The sequence below is a fragment of the Scardinius erythrophthalmus genome (genome assembly GCF_964197995.2).
Source record: "Scardinius erythrophthalmus genome assembly, chromosome: 25".
Lineage (NCBI taxonomy): Eukaryota > Metazoa > Chordata > Actinopteri > Cypriniformes > Leuciscidae > Scardinius > Scardinius erythrophthalmus.
In genome coordinates, this window is record NC_138245.1 from 20970148 (window position 1) to 20992454 (window position 22307).

Consider the following 22307-nt stretch of genomic DNA (forward strand, 5'->3'; position numbering starts at 1 on the left):
GAGCTCACTGTGAAAAGCACCCATCTCCAGTGCTCAGCCTGAGGCCATGTCTCGCGTGCCAATGAGTTGCTTTTCTATTCCAGGTTTGTTTTTGTTTTTTTTCATCTTCACAGTTTTTTTGCTCCGGCAAAGACATTGACAGAAAAAGAGATCGTAAAACGAATTCATATGAATTGAGTGGATTAGTCCAAAATGCATGCTTTGGATTTTATGTGCAACATTACTGAGCCAACCAATAACAGTTGGACATTATTTTATCACTGCATTATTTGATCATAGCCTTGTGAAACACTTTTATATTAGTGTTGTTATCTTAATTGTTTTATTAATTCCTGTGTTTGTTCAGGATGGAGCACTTATAATGCAGCTGTTGACTCCACCATGACAATTTGTACTGTTAATATGCTAATCTTCTCCAAAACTTGAAAGCATTATTTTTAACCTGTCCTTACTTACTCCCTACTAAGCTCTGAAACAATTATTAAAGGATTAGTTCACTCCAGAATTAAAATTTCCTGATCATTTACTCACCCCCATGTCATTCCAAGATGTTCATGTCTTTCTTTCTTTAGTCGAAAAGATATTAAGGTTTTTTAGGAAAACATTCCAGGATTTTTCTCCATAATGGACTTCAACGGGTCGATGGTCCAAATTGCAGTTTCAATGCAGCTTCAAAGGGCTCTACAGGATCCCAGCCGAGGAATAAGGGTCTTATCTGGCGAAACGATCTGTCATTTTCTAATTTTTTAAAAATGTATATTTTTAACCACAAATGCTCGTCTTGCACTAGCTCTGCGATGCCTGTCCACGACTTTACACATTATTTAGTTCAGTTGGTGGTCATGCCAGTAAATTCATACATTTACTGTAGCGAAGTACTGTACTGAGTTTTTCGCCCTACCCTACCTTCCGCCTACATCACACGTGACGTTTCCAACGTGATTACGTAATGCGTGAAGTCGTGGACGTGCATCGCAACCCATTGGTCCCAGTTGAAGTCCACTATATGGAGAAAAAGTTTTCTTCAAAAACCTTACTTTCTTTTCGACTGAAGAAAGAAAGACATGAACATCTTGGATGACAAGGGTGTGAGTAAATTATCAGGAAATTTTAATTCTGGAGTGAGTGAACTAATCCTTTAACAAATAGTTAGTTGGGCATTCGGGGCTCCCAATTCCCATCTCCTAGGAGCTCGCTTTGACAACGTCGTTCTTTGAGGTGGTTAGGTGACCTCTGACCCTGCTCCCACCCAGTCACTCAGCCTGACCTGAGAGGAAATTTGATGCGTTGAATTTGATACTTTTAAACACTAAAAGTAAGACTTTATCTTGTTGCCCGTCTGACCGGACGCGTTATGATAAAATCATTATGTTCAGCATGGAAGGTCAGCTCAGGGAACAGTTAATCTTTTTATCTTGCTAAATCTTTACAGTTGTTTCTGTATATCAAAACGAGATGTTCATTTGAAAGAAGTATTAATACTGACGCTGACAGCTGGTAGTAGACAAGCGAATCTGTATTTGAGCACACATCTACTCTGCTACTTCTGTGTGTGTTAGCCCCTCACACATGTCCGTTCACTTCTCACTGTTGCTGTCAGTGTGCTCGTTTGTCCTGAATAAGGCCTTTGGGGTCGTGGGTGTGCAGGCCTGCAAACAGTGGGCTTGTCAGATTTGTCCTCTCTAGAAAGAAGATTTATTGTTTTGCTAACACAGTTGCTGTTTGGCAGTTACAGACTTCCCGCCCAGAGTAGAAATTTCCGGCAGCACTGTCCACTGAGGCAGGAAGTAGTTCAGCAGCAGTGCGGACAAAAACAGCCGTATAACATATACAGGCAGGCAGTGCATCATCCCAAAGAGGTCAACTTTTCTTGCTTTATATAGAAAGAATTCTCGGAAGGGGGTTGTAGTTCAGCATCTCAGACCCCTTATCCTTACCCCAAAGCCACACCCCCCCGCTGAGGCACGACTCGTGTTCTGATTGGCCACCAGTGCCGTGAGAGCTTTAATTGTAAAGGGGGTTGTTCCAAATGAATAGAGGCTGATGGTTGTGCTAACAATGCTCTCCATTGTCACGACCCCATTATACATTAGTAATGGGTGGAATTCTCACATATTGTCATGCATATGATACTGACTTACTACAATTTGGCTAGACAGTTTGATGCCCTCCTTCGTTGAACCACAACACTATCTGGTTTAGTTATCATCATCTCAGGAAAAGCAAGAGACATTAGCCACATGCTCTTTGCAGATTTTTAGGTGATTTAAAAATCTAACAAATAATTTTCTTGTTTTCCAATAAAAATACCTGAGGATCCTTAACAAGAGAAATTTAGTTTGGAAGCAAAATGACATGATACTAAGTCAAATAAACAACATTGGAGAAGACTAGTGTACATCACCAGAGAGAAGTCAGCTGTTTAACTAGAAAGAAGTTTAAAGGAAAAGAAGATAAAAATGTTGGCATCTCATGAGATACATGTCTCTGCTTCTGTGGTTTTCTAACACCGCACCTCTTGACGAGCTGTCAGCGTTCAAAAAAGAGTGACGTCATTATATTACCAACTAGTTGTTCAAATCGGATCTGATCATTTTTTTATGTTAATTTGGTTGTTGAATGTGATTGTCACTTCTGTAAATAATCAACAAGAGTGAGATCTGTATTTAGCTGCAGTGTGTACTTGACCAAATCCAGTCCAAAAATAAATAGACTTTTGTTAAGAAATCCAAATATGGTTATTTGTAATAAAATAAAACCTTAAATATGTAATAAAATAAATTAAAAACATAATATTCAAACAGATGACTGTGATTGTATTTATTGTGGTTTTTAACTCAGTATTCATAAGAGGACCCCAGTAAGATAATGCTGAGGCTCTGGTTTTGATAGGGATGGGCTTATTTTCTTAGGTCTAATCCAATCGAAGGCCCTGTGCCTGTAGTTTTAAATCGCTTTTAATGTAGGCTAAACAAATACAAACAAGTGATTTCTGTTTTTTGCTCTCACATTCGGTCTTGTGTAGGAAACTCTGACCGCACCATGTCCTGTTGTGTATGAATGAAGTGTGTCTGTCTAACCTTATTTTTCTCTTCTTTTGCTGGCTTTCAGCCATCTATCAGAATGCTTTCCTGTAACCAATCTGTTAACACACGGCCAGCTATATCAGTACTGCCATGTTACCCACAAAGATAAATGAAGCCAGCGTTGGTCTTGGTCCGTAAAGCCAGGCAGAATAAAAGTGAAATGGACGGGAGCAGCTGTACTATGACCTCTGCTGATGGAGGCCTGGTCCGCTCTAGTCATTTGCCCTCTTCAAAATGAGCAAAAGCAAACCTGCACAGGGCTCCAGAAAAACAAAACAAAAAATAAATAAATGAAGGAGCCATTGACTCCTATAAGAAAATAAATAGGCGGTAAATTATGTTGAATTTTATTTTTAGCTCCTTCCATTCTTTCTCATCATGTAGATTGAGTACAAATATAATGGATATGTAATATAGTTCATATATTTAGCGAAATTCTCCACTTTATGGTAATTTTTTCTAGCTGCTGACTAATTAGTTTTGAATGCTTTTCTGAGGTAGATATAATGTTACGGACATTTTGTTTACAAGCTGTTTTATTGACGTCTTTTCACGGTTGAAACTGATAGAGCGATTACATGAGACATGATGCATTTCAGTAAGTTGTAGCCTACGGTTTCTTTCATTATACCTTCTGATGTTCATTCAAGTTTGTTTTGTGCTATAACTAGTAGTAAAGACAAAGAGATGAACAGCTGTCTGTCACACTACATTAAAGAGCGCCAAAACAACATTTATTCTATTGTATGTTTTGTGATAAAACTGACATAATTTGAAAGCTGAGTCTTTGTTTATTAAAAGGAACAAAGCATATTGCGATTATTGGATGGCAGGTGCTCTTAAAGTAATATGAAGTTCACGCATCAGCAGAAAACAGCTTAAACTAAAGAAATTCTGAGATTTAAGAATCCATTTCAGTATTAATTAAAAATGAGAATTGTTATCGATATTGTGTCCACACAGCTGACACGTTTACCTGTTGTAGTTTATCCAATGTGTGCATTTTTACTTGCAGTGAAATGCACCATTCAGTGTCCTGTCCATTCAGTGACACGGAAAGATGATCCTCCGTCGTTTTCTATCTCTCTCATGCTGGCACAACTGGTGGCTTCTAGTAGTCTGGAGCATTCTGCTGCACCTTCATTCACTACTGTAAATATACCCCAGGGGCCAGATCTAACCCTGTGTTCATTCTCAAGGTGTTTAGTTAGTACCATGGGATGAATGAAGCATTTGCATGAAGCAGGAAAGGACAGAAGAACTCCACCCATTTGCATCCATCTATTTTCATTCAAATGCGTATGAGTACATTTTGTATGTCCAGCTTTTCCTAGTATCACTGGAATGAGTGACCTCACTTCACAGAACTAAAGAATTCCTCTGACAGGTGCAGCAGTTTGTTTTTTTGTTTGAATGAAGTGTGTTCACTGTTCACTCTTCTCTATTTCAGGGGCAGGGTAGTGTCCTTCCTTGTGTGTTCTGTTTGTGGAACTATGCCTGTTTGCTTTTGTGTGTACTCAGCTGACACTCTGTGCATTTGTGTTTGAGAGTGAGTGACACAGCATGTATTCTGTACTCAAATGCAACAAATATGCAAGTTAAATTAGTTGTAGGCCATATATGGTTGAAATTGTTTGAGAGGTGAATACTGATTTAAGGTTAGAACAATTGATTTGTTTTAGTATATCTAAGCAAGCATTTTTTGTTTGCCACACCTTGAGGTAATTACGTAATCCCGGCCCACCTATCACACAATTTGCATGCTGTTCCACCATATTGAATGGCATTACATCACCTGAACCCTCTTTCACCTTTTATTACAACCTCCTTTCACCTTTTTATTTCAAGGATATTCTTGTTTTGTTGTAAATAATCTCTGACAGGAACACAGTTTATTTTGAGATAAAGTGGCTGTGTTTAGCACTATCAGCTTGCCAGAGGACTAATACGTTTTCTAAGTCAAAGGCAGGTTCTGTTTTTAAACATGTTGGCTTGGTGTGGCAAATGTTTGTCAAGTGTCAAACTCAGAATAGTATGTTATTTTTTGTGTGGAATTCAGCTTTTTGATGAGTAAATGGCAGCTAAGAGACTTTGGTACTGATAATTATTGTTAAATTTGTTGCATTTTTTCCGTTCTTTCAGAGTGATCTCGGGTAGTCTAAATTAGAAACACCTAAGGTGGAATTTCAAAATTGCGCTCCCAAAAAAAGCACTGAATAAAAACGGCATTTGGCCTCATTTTGGAACAATGGATTTAGTCCATTATGTCGTTGTTTTTTCAGTGCTTGGAGACTAGCCATTTTACCAGCTATTTTTAAACAATGGTGCAGATTCCTAGACTTCAAGAATTTGAAAAATAATTTCATTGTTTTATATATTTGAGGAAATGATTTGACATATTTTTAGACACTTTCTAAAAATATATTTTTTTGTCATGCAGAGCTAGACACAAGAAAAGGGTGAAGGTCTTTGTATGATGCATTCTTGTATGCTGCCTGCTTTTGGTGGCGTTATTCTATTTAAATTGATATATTTCTAATGCCTGTGAAGCACTGCTTGCAGAGAATAGCCTTAGCAGAACCAGGAGGGGATAAAGGCACAGTGTGCCTTAAAAAGATATGATAGGCTACATTTATTACAGACAGGAAGGTTCAGGATACCTACTTGATTATTACACAAAAGGATTTTTTTATAATGTGAAAAAGAATATTTAACAGCATTCATTTTTTTCTATTATTAATTCTAGAGTTTCGATTCTAATCTATGATCTTATGTTTATTAAAGGATGGAGAGTTTTCTCTATGCTTGTCAACAAAACTCTCAACGCTTTACTAATGTGCTTGGGTATTTACCCAGGAAATACCCCAATGAGACCTCTCAAACAAATGCCAGTGTGATTTTTACAGTGGTCTTGGTGGTCAACCTAAATACCTCATGCTTTCTAATGCAACTTTTCACTTTGTTTCCTTTTTATTTTTTCACATGTACACAAATCTGTTTTCTTGATAATATAATGCCAAACATTTGAACTTGATTTAGTCATAAGGATTCTGTTGCAGAGACTGCATGCCTTTCTTGAGGCTGCTTGAACGAGTGAGAAAAAGGAGGGTGGAGTTCGGCACACAAAAGGCCTCCAGTTTAACTGCTCTTCAATTACACGGCTCCCACCCATAAAGCTCTTGATCTAGTAGCGAGAAACAGTTTGTGCAGAATACATTCTACAGGACAGGATTCTTTATGAGCAGTAACATTGCCAACCTTACCCATAATAAATTTGGTCAAACTGACAAATGTGCACACACACTTGCTCATGCATTGACATAAAATCAGTGCTTTTCCTTTGGTCAGTTGCTGTTTCTCTTGTAATGGTGTTAATGAAGGTAAAATGAGCTGATTGGTATGTCGGCGACAGATGGTGCCCCAGTATGTCTTTGCTGAGTTCTGTTGTTTTGGTTTGTGTTTCCCAGCTTACCTGGCACCAGCTGTATATTAGTCTCTCTTGGCCTCTGTATATCTACATTTGTTTTTATTAAGATGCAATGATATATTAACAGATTTGATATTTGCTTTTTTTCTTAAATGTAAAGAGCAGAACAATAAAGACAGTTGGACTACTTATATTACATTTCAAGCACCTTTGAACAGGTGGGCTGACTATTTCTGATGCTTAGCCACAGCTTGGGTTGAAGCCCAGGGAACAAATGGACATATGGATGTGACAACTCACAAACACACTCTCACTGTCCAACCAGTGGTATAGAGGGCACGTGGCAGGAGAGAAAGAGCACACTTGTTGTGGCACAGAAGCTGGCAAACATTGACATGCCTCACTGGAGCATCATCAGACCATTCTAAACAGCTGAAGATGAATCGAAACTCGAAAGGATAATTTACAGTAGCTGTGTCTACATGTCTAGACATCTGAATGTTCATATTCATATCGTCTTGCGTTTTATTCTAGTGTGTACAGTAAATGTTTGTTTATTTTACGAAGGTTTAAACCACACTCTCCATGACTCTCTCGGAATGAGTCATATTGAGCCCTTCGCTGGTTTGGGTGGCCTAAAGAAGCAATCCTGCCGCCTGTGACAGATAGTCTGAGCTACCACATCATGGCTTAAATTAGCACACTAAAGATTCTCTGCATTAGGAAACTAGATCAAAAGAAACATAATAGGTTTCTCAGAGGGTTATCATGACCCAAATTAGCTGCATTCAATTTTTGTTGTTGTTGTTTAGCCTAGGTCTCCATCCGATGTCACTTTCCCCATTCGGTGTCCTAGACGCAGGTGAAAAGTTTTGAGTCTTATTGTAAAATGTAGTAGTACCTTTATTTGGGTTCAGAATTGTATTTGTTGGCTTTAAAGTCGCAATGTGACGGAAGTAGCAACAGATCGTTTCTTGCGTATTGTGACATTGAACATCCGAGTGGTTCTATGCATCAGGTGTTGATTGTATGGAGGCAGATCAAAATGTAAGCTTGCAGTCATTTGTAAGAAGAAGTTGGGGTTTGTGAGGACAAAATGAAGTCTGGTATGGTCAAAAATGTGCATAGGTGAATCGTTCACAATAAGATCAATAATATGCATTTATAAAATGGATACATTTCCAGACTTATTCCTCTTACTCTCATGGTAGTCACCATGCTCAGTTCAGATTTTAGTGTAATGTCAAACATGGTTGAACTTTCCACAGTGTCTGCACATGTGATTCCAAGACGATTGCGTTGTCTTTAGTCTCGCCCTTTCTTTCAAATCCTGTCATCTATAAATATTTTACCAGTCACATGACACACTAAGATGACTTAGAGAGCTTTTCAGACCACGACAAGCGCACCTGTAACCAGATGGGAGACCAGACTTGTCTTGCAGTGACCAGTGTGCATGTGTGTATGGGAATATATGTGAATGCTTTCCAGCTCACAACTTTATTTCCTCGTCCGTGGCTGTATCTACTGATAGGATTATGGGTGCGCTGAGACAGCGTTTCTGTGCATGCACTCTCACACATGGTGAATCTCTCTGGCTTTGGCCTAATTCCCTTGATAACAGATCCGTCAGATTACACTTAAGAGATTGACCATGAAGCGCAGCCTCTAATTTATAACAGCACATCTGTGCCATTTTGAGTTGATTTGATTTTAATTTACTAGGTTTCCAATATACCAGCTTTTGTTTGGAAAACAATCACAGTCAATCTTATGTCAATAAATGTGTTATGTTTGTTCTTAGTATAATAAATATGATCAATTTATATACGATTTGAATGGTGTATTTAATATTTTTTATTATAAATATTTTTGTGTTCTCAGCGCTGATTGGGTGGAAATCTTGGAGCCTCGTTCACAAGAGCGCATGTACGTGAATCTGGCCACAGGAGAGTGTGGTTGGGACCCTCCCACCGACGTGCCTGTTCGCCAGGCTGATGGTAACCAGTGGTGGGAGCTTTTTGACCCCCAGAGCAGCAGGTTCTACTACTACAACTCTGCCGGCCGGATCACCGTGTGGCACAGGCCGCAAGGTGCAGATATTGTCCCTCTGTCTCAGCTCCAGGCCATGAAACGCAACACGGCATCCGAGCGCAAGACTGATGGGGGTACTAAAGAAAGGAAACATAGTAATCAGTCCATGGGGAGTCAAGATAGATGCACCCCTCTACCACCCATGGAGCCCTACACTAAAGAGCCAGAATGTGCCGACAAAGAGCCTAAACAACAAGAAATGGACAACAGACAGAAGCCAGACATCCATGGCCCAGACAGCAGCAAAGACTCTCTCAGGTAGGCCTCTGGGCTTTTTCTACATGTTATCTTGAGTCTAGTCGTTATAGTTCCTTAGAAATAACTGGCCGTAACCAGAGACCAATTATCTTCGACTGCTGGAATATCACTCTCATTTTCTCTGACTTTAAAGGAACATTCTGGGTTCAGTACAAGTTACGCTCAACTGGCAGAACTTGTGGCATAATGTTGATAACCACAAAAAATTTATTTTAACTTGTCCCTTGTTTTCTTTAGAAAAAGCTAGAATCAAGGTTACATTGAGGCACTTAGTGGAAATGAATGGGGCCAATTTTTGTTGGATTTAAAAGCAGAAATGTGAAACAATTTATAAAAGTACTTGCATTAATTCTTCTGTTAAAACTTGAGCTGTAAAGCTGTTTAAAGGGTTAGTTCACCCAAAAATGAAAATTCTGTCATCATACTCACCCTCATCATGTTATTCCAAACCCGTAAGACTGTGAAGATATTTTTAATAAAATCTGAGCCAGTTCTGCTCTCTCCATTCAGTCTACGCAACTACTTTTGACACTTCAAAAAGTTCATAAAGAGATAGTAAAACGAATCTGAATTGAGCGGTTTAATAAAAAATTTCTGAAGATACACGATCGCTTTATATGATGAACAGATTGAATTTAGGCTTTTATTTACATATAAACATTGATCAGAAATAGTGGTGCAACGGATCATCATTGATCCGTGATCCGTTCGGATCAATATCTTCAGTTCGGCACACACGTGAACCGCGGATTGATTTATGAAAAAAAAGAAAGTTGTGCGCATGTTCAGTCCACACACAGCGTGGTCATGGCGAGCGGAGGAACGGAGGAGCTTGAACGCCCCGCATCATTTAAATCCCCTGTATGGGAGCATTTTGGCTTCCCTGTCAAATATAATGATGAAGGAAAGAGGTTAGTGGATAAAACCGTGACGGTGTGTAGGCACTGTGGCAAAAGAAAGCCATGACAGTGGAAACACATCAAGCATTGGTCCATGTTTAAAGGAAGGAGATATGTTGTTTTTCATTAATTATGTTAAAAAGAAGATATTATGCCTTGTGCACTTTAAGTTGATTTTATATATTTTAATTTAATAATTTAAAAGTGTTAATAAACCAAAAAAAAAATTTTTTTTGCTGATCCGAAAAATGATCCGATCCGTGACTCTGATCCGAGAAACGATCCGAACCGTGAGTTTTTTGATCCGTTGCACCCCTAATCAGAAAACAAAAACAGAAGCCTGCTTGAAGCGCAAGAACAAACCTCTTGCAGAAGCTCAAACGTGCTGTGTAACACGAGAATAAACCTCATTGGTTCTCGCACATCAAGCATGCATGCTTGAGCTTCTGTTTATTATAACTGATGTGTGAATTGATGAATGTTTATATGTGAATAAAAGCCTAAATTAAATCGGTTTCTCTTCAGAAAATTTGGATTAAACCGCCCATTTTTGGGCGAACTATCCCTTTAAATATTTTTTTGCAGTTGTTAGAGTTTTATGGTTATATTGTCATGGCGACAGAGTTAGGTTTACAGATTGGCCTCATTCACTTCCATTGAAAGTTTCTCACTGTAACCCAAAAGGAGGCACAAGTGGAAATGTATTTTTGTTCAAAACTATGCCACAAATGCTGTCGATGGAGCTTAACTTGTACTCATTTTTGTTTATCATGTACTCATAAGGAAGTAATTTAGATAAATTGCTGCCAAATGTGAAAAGTTGATATTTCCTCATAACCCTTACTATGGAGTGCTTTATGAGAGTTTGCTTGTTTCTTCCAGACCAGATTGTCACCTTCATAACCAGATTCCAGTCATGCCAGCTCTTTTTCACCTGGCACTGGGCTATGTCTCTGTTATTTCAGTGCCTTATGCTTTACCGAACTACAATACTTAGGCCATTCATTCTTTCCTAAAACAATCTCTGGGCCCCACCAGATGAAAGCTGCTGGGGTCGGGGCCCAGGGAGAGCCAAACCATTGTGGTTCGAACGTGACTGGACTTTCCCTTTTTTCCGCAAAAAAAGCTCTCTTGAAGCCACGGTATACATTATCCAGCATATACAGCGGTTCTTTCTATTTCAGGGAAATGTTGTGCAGGGCCCCGTTCTTTTAAATCCACCCATGGAAAAAGAGTTAATGGACTCCAATATCTTAACAGTTGGATCCCACTGAAGCTTGGGGAGATTTTGAAATATTGTGGCTACATGTGGCCCGAGCTACTTGATGAGTGTTATGAAGAGCTGTCCTCTGTCTTCGCTTTAGACACGCATGACTGCTGTCTCTGGGAGGCCCAACATTTTTTAACCTTTTTGTAAAACTAGAAGGGCAACACATTTTTGACCTTTAGGTAAAACTAGAAGGGCAACAAACCACTCATCTCCCACCGCCTGGCCTTCAATTTGTTTCTAACCTCACAAGCAACAGTATTGCTCTCTCAGGAACCCCACACGTCTAAGCCTCCTAACGGATGACTCACATTTTTCAAAGGTCATACGATGTACAAAACAATAGACAGCTGTGTGCGAGAGAATCAGAGACCATAGCTATAGCTTCATGAGTGCATTGTGCCTAATTTAGAAGTGTGATAATATCTTAGTTGTTTTCCAATAACTTGTGGGTTGTGAGTAGGGCTGGGAGATATTTTGAATATTCATGAAATACACTACTGTTCAAAAGTTACATTTTAAATATGTTAAAATTAAAAAAGTGTTATTTAACAACATAATTTTCACTCTAGTTTTGATAAAATGCATCCTTGGTGAGCCTAAGATTTAAAAATGTATGTAGTATTTGTGATGATTTTTCTGACGACATAAAATGAAGCTGTGTTATAAATATTGTGGCAATTTTAATGTGCTTTTTTAATATTCCAAAGTTTTTAATATAACTGTTTTTATATTTAAATATACCGTTTTTGATTTAAATTTCAGTATCAAATTCTAGTTTAGATATTTCCCCATAGAAAGAGGCTATTTTGGCTCTTACTGTCCCTTGTGTGCTTACACCAGAATGAAGAAAGGTTCTTTTGCTGAATTGATGTATAATTATTATTGACCTGTTGTGACATGTTCTTTGTTATTGTTTCATACATCAAGAGGAACAAGTCTCCAATAACGATTTCATTTGTTTGTCCGTCTAAAAATAAAAGCTAGGGAGTGGTCATAAAATATCAGCCTGACAATGATCTAAACAGCACCATCTGTGTTATCATATGGTGTGTTTGGGACAATCAGCTTCCCCTGATTGATGAACAAAGTGCTAAATCTGGTAGTCATCACACCCGCCCCTCCAGGACACAGTCGTGGTACGGGGAAGCAGAGCTTGACCCTAGTCAGAGAGTTCTGTAAACATGCTAACCAAATCCCTGTAAACAAACACTAATACACTGGCACACACATACAATGTGATCCTGATGGATAGGTGGCAGGGACGGGGGTGTTTCTGTGAAAGTTATAAAGTGTCGAGAAAAAGGAAGCTTACTTTGTCCACATCTGCGCTAGAGATCACAAGAGTTAATTCAACAATGTCTGTGTTATCTAGCATTCAGCCGTTTAGTAGGTTACCATGGCGAGAAGATTGGAGATTAGAGCACACCTCTGTGCTTCCTTTGCCGTGTGACGCAATGGTGTAACGTAACCCAGGGATGACCTGGGGAAGTTGTGAAGGGGTCACGAAATTCTTTTGTCCTGCAGACGGACCCCAGGCAGGGTGGCTGCTATAGGAGGACAAGGGTTTTAGTTAAGCACGCAAATCCCTGAGGACCAGCTGTTAGGGTTTCCCATAGCATGAACTGGAGTGGGATCTAAGACATTAAATTAACAGCATACAACCTTCTCTTTGTGGACAAATGATTTAGTCAACTTTCTTTTGAAGGAGTTGAGACAGATCTGAATAATATGCATTGATATATAGAGTTAAAGACAGTAGTCTTTTTATGGCATGTTTGTCAGAGTGAAATGATTCAGGGATGGAGTTAATGATAACTAACTACGGCAATGTTGCATGTCATTAGATAACATGTCTTTATGATATTGGTATTTATGGGGATTTCTCAGAAGGGCCTGAAAACCGCTGTGTAATGGCTTGGTTAGATACCAAAAGTGAAAGCTGTATAAGAAAAGCAACACTCATTTTTGCTGGTCTTGTGTGCTTACTTTCACTTGTGTCATGGTCACAAGATTTGTTTGAGTTGGGGAATATCTGGGAGTTAATAAATAGGTGAGATTGCAAAAGACATTTTAAATGAATTACTTGGTCTTTTTATAGGCTAATATAATGTTATCTAATGTTATCATGTTTGGAGTGAAAAGGTCACCATTAATATCCTTAGGGAGTATTGCTAAAGGGGCATCTCATATTTCAGAAATAATTTGGCCTTTCTCATGCTTTTACCTTGAAATGGTCATAAACATTAAACTGTAAAGACTCAAGAGATTCCTTAAATCTTTTGCGCAGCCCGTCACGCACGTTTTGTTACCTCAGTCCTTTTCTCTGAAAACTAGATTAGTGACCTAACACAGATCGTCTATGAAAGTAGAGCAATTTCGCCTGTTTTGTTTTATTTTAGTCGTGCCTTTGGTGTTGCTTAAAATACATTGAGAACAGATTGCTGCCTTGATCCGCTGGTTCTGCTTGAAACGCAGAGAAACAAGTTATTTTTTTTATCTTTATGATTCTTTATGTATTTATGTAGTTGACCAGAACTGCTACTCTAGTTGTTGGGACCTAATTTTTCACCCGTAACCACAATCATCTCTCTTAGAAAACTAATTGTCCACATGTTTTGGTCACACTGTAGTATATGCCTTATTCTCTGTACAATATCCTCACTGTTCATGAGGGAATTAGTAGTTTTTATAGCTGTAACCAGAACCGTGCATTCTCATGCTGTCTAATTTCATATCAACAGATGTAGATTAGTGCTGAGATTCCAGAGCCATCTCATTGTCCATATGCCGAGCCGGCCCCCCTCTGACTGCCTTTTCCGGGGGTTACAGACACCCGAATGTACATACACAAGCTCGGTGTGAAACATACAATTTGCTAGTTTTAGAAAGTCAAAAATAAGAACCGTAATTGGACATAACCAATAAATCCTTTATTTTGTAGTTTTAGAGCCCTTAGTTATCCCACCCTGTTTGTGGTCAGGCTTTATTGCTCTTAATAATTTGAATTATCTGCTTAAGTTGTTCTCAAGTCTTTTGAGAGCAGGGTGTGGAGGGAGAGGATGGGCCGGTCACGTGTGCGGTATGTGAAGAAGCTAGACTCACTGGCTCAGTAGTGAGAGGTGTTCAGCTGTCTGCAAACAGCTGAGTCCTCAAAAGACCTTCATTTGCTTCATTCAGCAAATATTGAAAAACAAATATTTTTCAGTGTTGATGAATTAATACATGTGGAATGGAGAGAATGTTATCTCCACTACACTCATTACCATTCACAAGTTTTGGGTCACTAAGATTTTAATACTTTTACTCAGCAAGAATTCATTAAATTGATCAGAGTGAGGACATATGTGTTATGAAAAGATTTCTATTCTTTTAAACTCTCTATTCATCCAAGAAGCATAACTGTTTTCAACATTGATTATAAGAAGAAATATTTTTTAACAGCAAATCAGAATGATTTATGAAGGATCATGTGTGTCAAGTACTGCTCTGAGACACAAAGGTTTAGGATCCAAATGCAGTATTTATCGAACAGTGTAATCAAAAACGTAATCCACATAACAGGCAAGGGTCAAACAAACAATAACAGATCAGGGTTGAGGCAAAGAGAGAAATCCGAGGGAACAGGCGGAGAATCAAGAGGAAAATCACGGGAGAAACAGGATACAAACATGCTCAAAAATGCAGCGAGACACATTCAAGTCAAGACTTCGCAGAGACAACAGAATGAACCAGGCTTATAGTGTGAGCTAAACAGGATAATGAGACACAGGTGAATGTAATAATGAATGATGGTCTGGGCAAAGGATTATGGGGAATGGAGGATGTGTGGTGATTGTCCGGGTTGGAGTGGCCTCTGATTATCCTGGGCACTCTCACTGGTGATCGTTACAGTGTGAAACTGAATACTGGAGTAATGATGCTGAAAATTCAGCTTTGCCACTACAGGAATATATTACATTTTAAATATAGGCTATATTCAAATATAAAACAGTGATTTTAATTTGTAATAAATTACTTATCACTTATTCATTTCATTTTTAATCAATCAAAGGCATGCTTGAATGATGAGCATAAGAGACTTATATCAAAAACATTAAAATAAAATTACACAGACCACAAACTTTTGAGTGGTAGTGTATATGAGTGTATGTTAATGTTGCCAAGATCTTCACATCTGTTGAAGATGATTATCAACTATGAGTCATGTTTTAGGTTTTTCGCTATAGACCATATTTCCTCTTCCTGTCCTTACGATGAAAATAGCCCATTATTTCAGTTTTCCTCTTTAGTTGGGGAAGAGTTTTGGATACATTGTCTTGATTATGTTTTCCGACACTCATGGAAAGTCCAATGCATTCATAAAATAATGAGGTTAGATACATTTCCACACACATCCTAATATCTCACCTCTGTTTTGACTGTTAGTTCCTGTTTACACCTGGTATTAAGATGCGTTTTGTTTGATCGAATCACAAGTAGATGAGGGAAACACATTCCCGTTTACACCTGGTGTTTTAATCCGTCTCTTTTATCCACATTCAAACACTTCTGTCCTGTATGGGCTTTTTAGATCTTTCGATCTACTGGATGAAATAAGCTCGCACAATTTACATATGAACGGAAGGTGACGGAAAACATACAGAGAGCAGCAGCATTAATTTCTGCCCTGACAGCGACAAGACTATGCTGAACGCTATGAGTGCATGTTAAAAATCAGCAGTGGTGAGAGAACATCGTGCTTGGTATGTTTTTCGTCTTCAAACCAAACTTGAGTCTTCAGTTGACAAAGTTTAAATCCTGTCTGGCTATTGCGCTTCCCATAATGTTTATGCATTACGTCAGTAGGTCGAGAGTAGGCGGTCTTTTGTGGCTGTTCAACCACACGAGCATCTACACTACGAAAGCAATCCGGTTGAATGTGTTTCGAAGTGGACAAGCTCAAAACAATTTAGACCCTGTTTACACCTGTATTTAGCGTTGTCCACAAGTGATCCGATCAATGAAAACACCTCTTAATACCAGGAGTAACAGGGCCTTAGACACCAGACGGCCTAGGACAAATTGGTCCTCCCTGACTAGTTAACCTTATTTTCCTCACTGCCAAATTAAATTAGAGCCAGAGTGGCTCTACAGAATCTTATCTTGCTTTTTAGTCATGCTAACCTCTTTTACACAAAGACTGTAATAAAATGTGTGAATGAACTCTAATTCATCTATGAATTTTCATAATGTACACATGGAATTTGGTATAATCAATGGATAATCAATAAAATCGAAATTAACTTGCCAACAAACAAAAAATGCTAGGTTGTCTTTCATCAGTCTACTTGGTAGCAACCACACTCCCTGCCCACAAGGATCTTATTATGAAACATTAGGGTAAGAGAACCATTGCCATGACGCTTAACAACCATGCATTGTCCTGCTATTTAAACAATCCCGGCGCCTTTGAGTGATCAGTGGAAGGAATGCCAACGTTGTTTCTAATACCAACCAAAGCAGCCTCCCATGACTAATCTCTCACTTTCTCAGTTTCTCTCTTCCGCTCTCATTTGACTAGTTTTTGTTCTTCTGCACTTTCATGGTCACACAGTATTTTTTTTACCGGGGGTATGTATAAATACAGTTGAAAACACGTCATGTGTTGGTGCCATGCTTTAGCGTCAGGGACAACCAGTCTTGGTTGCTGTAGTAACTCATTCACTTGTATTGGGAAAAGTAAAGAGAAATATCCTATTGATTTTGTCATTTTTCAGAAAGCAAACAATCCAAAAGTCAGACTGAATTTAGGTATTTATTTTGCGTTGTATAAAGTTATTCTGCCGACATTAGATATGTTCAGATGTCAAAAATAGCTTGATTTATATTGGACATTTCTTGTTGTTTTTCCTTTTTGAAGTTGATGGGTAACTATTTGGGTAACTACTAATTTGTATTCGGGGCCTCTTTGTCATCTGTATTTAAATGCCAGAGGGCGTTACCAATATGTGTCTAGTTTCACCCAAAGGCTTCAAGGCACTGTATAAACTTACTGTTGTTTGGGGACATTTTTAAACAGGTTTTGAGTTTTACTGTTGTCTTATTCCATGTCTGAGTGAACTAAATGTCACTGATTTACTGTATAAATTTTGACAAATTATTTTTATGTTGTTCATTCAGACCATGTTTTTAGGTTCAAATGATTTATTTATTATTATGGGGTTTTTTTTAAGAGAAAATCTTGACACGTGTCAGTTTCTCCCCACTACTGATGTTTATCAGGTCGACGTTAAAAAATAAAACAATAAAAAAATAGCCTGACAACATATAGTTAATCACAGTCAGTGATTATTGCAGTCTTGTGTTTCAAATCCCTATTTTCCACTTGAACATACACTACCATTAAAAATTTTGGGGTCTGTGAGATTTTTTTTTTAAAAGAAAGAAAGAAAGAAAGATTTTTATTCAGAAAGGATGCATTAAATTGATCAAAAGTGGCAGTAAAGAAATTTATAATGTTATAAAAGATTTCTATTTCAAATAAATGTTGTTTCTTTGAATTTTCAGTTCATCAAGAAATCCTGAAAATAAATTGTATAATCATAAAATCTAAAATAAAAATAAGTGGCACAACTGATTTCAACATTGATAATAAGAAATGTTTCTTGAGATCACAGGGATAAATTACTATTTTAAAATATATTAAAATAGAAAATGGTTATTTTACATTCTAATTATAATTCACAATATTACAGTTTTTAATGCATCTTTGATCAAATAAATGCAGGCTTGGTGAGCATAAGATACTTTTCAAAAACATAAACAAATTTTACAGACCCCAAACTTTAAGGTACATTGCTGTTTGCCTTTCTGAGTAACGTTTCATAAGTCCAGCAGTAAATCTGGCGCTATATTTATATCTGCATTAGTATTTCCTCTTTGTGCTGTGTAGTCTGTCCTTTGAGCTGTTTACTAGTCATTCCTTGTGACAGGAAATTGAGCTGCCTGCTTTCTCACATCGGCAGAACTCGTATAACAACAGCATGTTTAATCTGTGGGCCTACATAAACATCTTTCCAGTATGTTCAGTGTCACACTGGAGACTCAACTCTACATTACAGATCATTTCTAGCATTGCTTTCCCAACATTTAAGCAAACTGAAATCATACTCTATCACTTTGCCTTATTGTTAAAGTGACCCTGTGAGGATTTTATGTCATTGTGTCATTTCTGACACAGAAGGCTGAATTTCACAGGAAAGAGCAGCTACTTTTTTACAGTCTTCTCTTTGGTTGGTAACACTTATACAGCAATGCCCCCTCCGTCACTACCTTGAGAAAACCAACACCATCTTAAACATTCACACTCTGTGATTCAAGTGTCAAGTCTTTCTATCAGTGCGACGGACTTTGAACATTGTTGATGGTTGTGTTGTCACGTCTGACAGTCCTTACAATTGCCTTGGGGCTCTGCCAGATGTCTGACTTCCAGTCTTCCTATATGCTGTACCTGTCTGGCATTTCAAACGGCTGTTTATCTTCAAAAATGTGAGAAATGATTTGAGAAGAAAAGGGAACAATTCTAATGAGAGAAAATGCCTCAGCGAATGGAAGAGAAGGGAAGTGCTTCCTCCAAAGCAATGATCCAGTGTTGTTTCAAAATGCAACAGTGGATTATCATAGTCAATGTAATTGTTGAATAAGTGTTTACCTACAGTCGGACATAACTCTTATCTCTTACCTTCTTTCTGAGTTTGATAGGGAGGTCTGTTTTTTTTGTGTTTATGGAATGTAGCGGTGTAAGAGGAAGCAGGACCAGAGCTTCATTTGAGAAGTGACTCATTAGAAATCCCCAGAGACGGTCGCCTGAGCAGTTTTTATCAGAGGATTTCTTGGGGGTTTTTTAGTGTGGTATCCAGTTGTGTACATAAAAGCTCTGTGAACGCATATCCCTTATAGATTTCTTTCAGTACAGTACAGGCGTTCATCTCCTCACACAAAAACGGTAAATTAAGTATTTACTACTCTCTTTGCTTTGATTTTTTGTTTTGTATGATTAGGGATTATCTGCAAGTTGTTAACTTTCTTTTTTAAAGACTATCACTTATTTTTTGTTTTCACTGTGTACTTTCTAACATTTTATCAGAAATTACTATGATAATGCATATTGTTTCATTTTGGAGATTGAGTGAATTAACAAATACAGAAGATTTATGAGGCCACGTCAGAAAATATTCTGTTGGGAATAGTGCGAGTACATTTGTGTCTAAATGATTAGTCTGCCTGATGTGAACAGATTAGATCTTTTGTCTTCAGTATGAAACACTGTCTAGGTCGGAGTACTGAAGCTGTGTGAGTTGTTGGTTTTACAAACAGAAGCAGATTGGTGTAGTGACAATAACATGTTGTTGGCAAACTTTTGAATAAGAACAATTCAAGGAACCACATTCATTTTCACCACAAAACTGTTTTACTCTCCAACATTGTAGTGTTTTAAAATCTATTTCAGTTGAACAATCATGGTTTTGTTTTCCTGACAATGGCATTATGGATGTTTAAATATACATTTTATACTCTTCACAGACCCTTAGTTTCCCTAAATTGCTGAGAATTTAGCTAGACTTGTCTGGATGATAAAGACAGCCATGGAGATTGCTGTTTTGGACTTGTTAAAGGCATCATAAAGATGATTGGTTTTGGCTTCATAGGTTAGCTTTTTAACCAAGTTTTCTTGTACTTGCTTTTACTGCTTCTCCTTTTGTAGATTTGTGTTGCCTTCTGGTGTTTTACATATTCTTTCCTTATTTTTGGTTCTTATTTTCTAATTTATCTAACTTAAATGCATTTCTTTTACTTTTTACAGGCAAGAGCAAAGAGACACATCTCAGAGGTGGCAGCCCTCACCTGGATCCAAAGCCGCCATGTTGGTAAAGGTCAGCAGCATTGGCAGAAGCCAGACAAGAGGAACCAACGGAGCTGCTTCCCTTCATCTCCCACAGAGCAAAGCTAGTGACCATAGTGCCTGCACACTCAATCCTGGCAGCGTCAAATCTGTTTCAGGCTACATGCTGTCCCCGCAGGCTTACAAAACCACACCAGGAGGAAAAATAGCAGCGGACTCAAAGCAGGCTCACCACTTGAGGAAGGCGAGCAATGGCAGCTTCTGCCTTGTGACTTCTGGGGACTCTACAGCGTCTCTAAGACCACAGTCCAGCTCACTTAGGCCAGTATCTCCTCAATATGGAGCAACTGCAAGTTTCTATGACGATCCATCATCCGATTGCCCCATTTATGACGAGCCTCCAGTAGATATGGAGGTTGAAGGTGCTCACCTACACAATGGCCCATCCAGACACAATCACAGCCTTCAGAAGATGAAACTCCTCCAGCACCCGGTTCAGTCTCACACCGGATCCAGACACAAGAGGAACCCTTCAGACTATAGTCCAGCAGGCTTGGAGTGTATCAAGCACATGGTGAATGTTGATCCCAAACAAGGGCTCCTTTCCACCTCACCGGTCCCCTCTCCCAGCCCTTCTCCGACCTCAGCATCCGAGTCTCTGCTTCTCCCAACAAGGGGACTTCAGAAGGAGCCCACCAGCCTGGAGAAGAAGCAGTCATGGAGGATCCTAGAAGTGAGTGTGCTCAGAGCTATGGAAGTGCACCACAGCCGGCAGGGCAGCCAAGGATCTCAGGACTATTCCACACCACCTCCTCCCGCCGTTAGCTACCAGGACTCAGGTTACTCAACCGGCTCGTCTCCCAGCCTTCGGAGGAAAAGCAGGAGGAGGATAGGTGCTGGAGCCCAGGGCCGACCCGGGTCTGTGGGCAGCACTGGGGAACTTACAGCCCTGAACGAGCGCCTAATGGAAGAGATGAGGGAGGTGGTCAGTCGCTCAAACACCATGCGGGAGACCAAAGCTAGTCTGGATTCTGAGATGTCTGAGAACTCTTCCTCGCAGCGCACACACAGCGTGGGTCGGGGCTCCTCCAGGGAGGACGTTGCATCTTGCAGCAGGTCACAAAGCAGGACAAGTAACCATCCCAGTTTGGCCTTCACATCTCTGGAGATTCCAGGACGGCAGAAGCGGACTTATGAAAAGGTGGACACGCTTGAGAAGAGTTTGACTTTGTCCTCACCTGAGACTGCTGGACCCCCCTCACAGGTACAACATAGAAATGTTCAGTTTAATTGTTTATCTGGTAGAAACGACTTGGTAACAATACAATAAAGTTCAGTTCGTTAACATTAGTTTGGTTAGGGCTGGGCGATAAATCGGTATTGGTATTTATCGACGGTACACCATTGTCTGTAACGATATAAAAAATGTTCGATATAGTAATCGATATTTTCATTAAAATGCACGCGTATCGCTGACGTGACCACCACAACGTTTCCCAACATCAAATGGCAAACGGAATGAAAGCGGAATGAAACTGCGCTATCATTATTTTGTGCTTTACGGACCGTTTATCAGTTTGGAGTCCAATGTCAGTGCAGCGCGAGCCGATCTTGATTAAGTGACACCATTACAACACAGCGATAAGAGATCCAGTAAAGAAAAAAGATCCAGTAAATTTGTTGTTTGCCTTAATAACGTAAACAAAAAAAAAAAAAACTGTAGTTTAAATTCAAACTTTTCTACTTGTCTTTAAAATAAATAAATAAAAAGGTTATAAAAAATGTCAATAATTATCGATACCGAACGATATGAAACATTATATTGTGATACATTTTGGTATCAAAAATTGGTAATATTTGGTAAAAAAGTTTGGTATCATGAGCTATCAACACTGCTTTTGGAGCATTTATTAACCTTGGTTAGAGGGATAGTTTATCCAAAAAATATTCTGTCATTTATAAAAATAAAAAAAAAGGAATGTTAAACTATTTTTGTTTAAACCCCACTGACTTGTTTAGACACAAAAGACAGACATTTTTCAAAATAGGTAACTTTATGTCGATGACATATAATAACACATTTAACAATGAATAATAGTATATTTATAGTTTAAATACATCAACTACATTAACTACATCACTAATATTAACCAAAAAAAAGAATGTTACAGGCAATCTTCTGGTAATCTATCACTTACTTATAATGAGCTTAACATTTACACGTCCTCCATGAGAGTAGCTTTTCCCTTGTTATTTTATAGAGATTTGCAGTCTTGTATAAAATATGTGAATGAACTTCTGACACACTTCTTTTCCACCGATCTTGAGTTTCAGCATCATTAAAAACCAGACGTTGTATTTGTTTAATCTTTATGTGAGACTGTTGGAAGAG

The 22307-nt window shown here is 38.6% G+C and overlaps 1 protein-coding gene across 1 annotated transcript in view; it reads left to right on the forward strand.

Annotated features, from left to right (window-relative positions):
- The window catches only part of arhgap46a (Rho GTPase activating protein 46a), a 36024-nt gene that overhangs the window by 2330 nt on the left and 11387 nt on the right, over positions 1-22307 (forward strand). The window contains exons 2-3 of the mRNA XM_081357175.1: positions 8398-8865; positions 19877-21179. Of these exons, the coding sequence (XP_081213301.1) occupies positions 8398-8865; positions 19877-21179 (1771 nt within the window). The remainder of the gene's footprint in view (positions 1-8397; positions 8866-19876; positions 21180-22307) is intronic.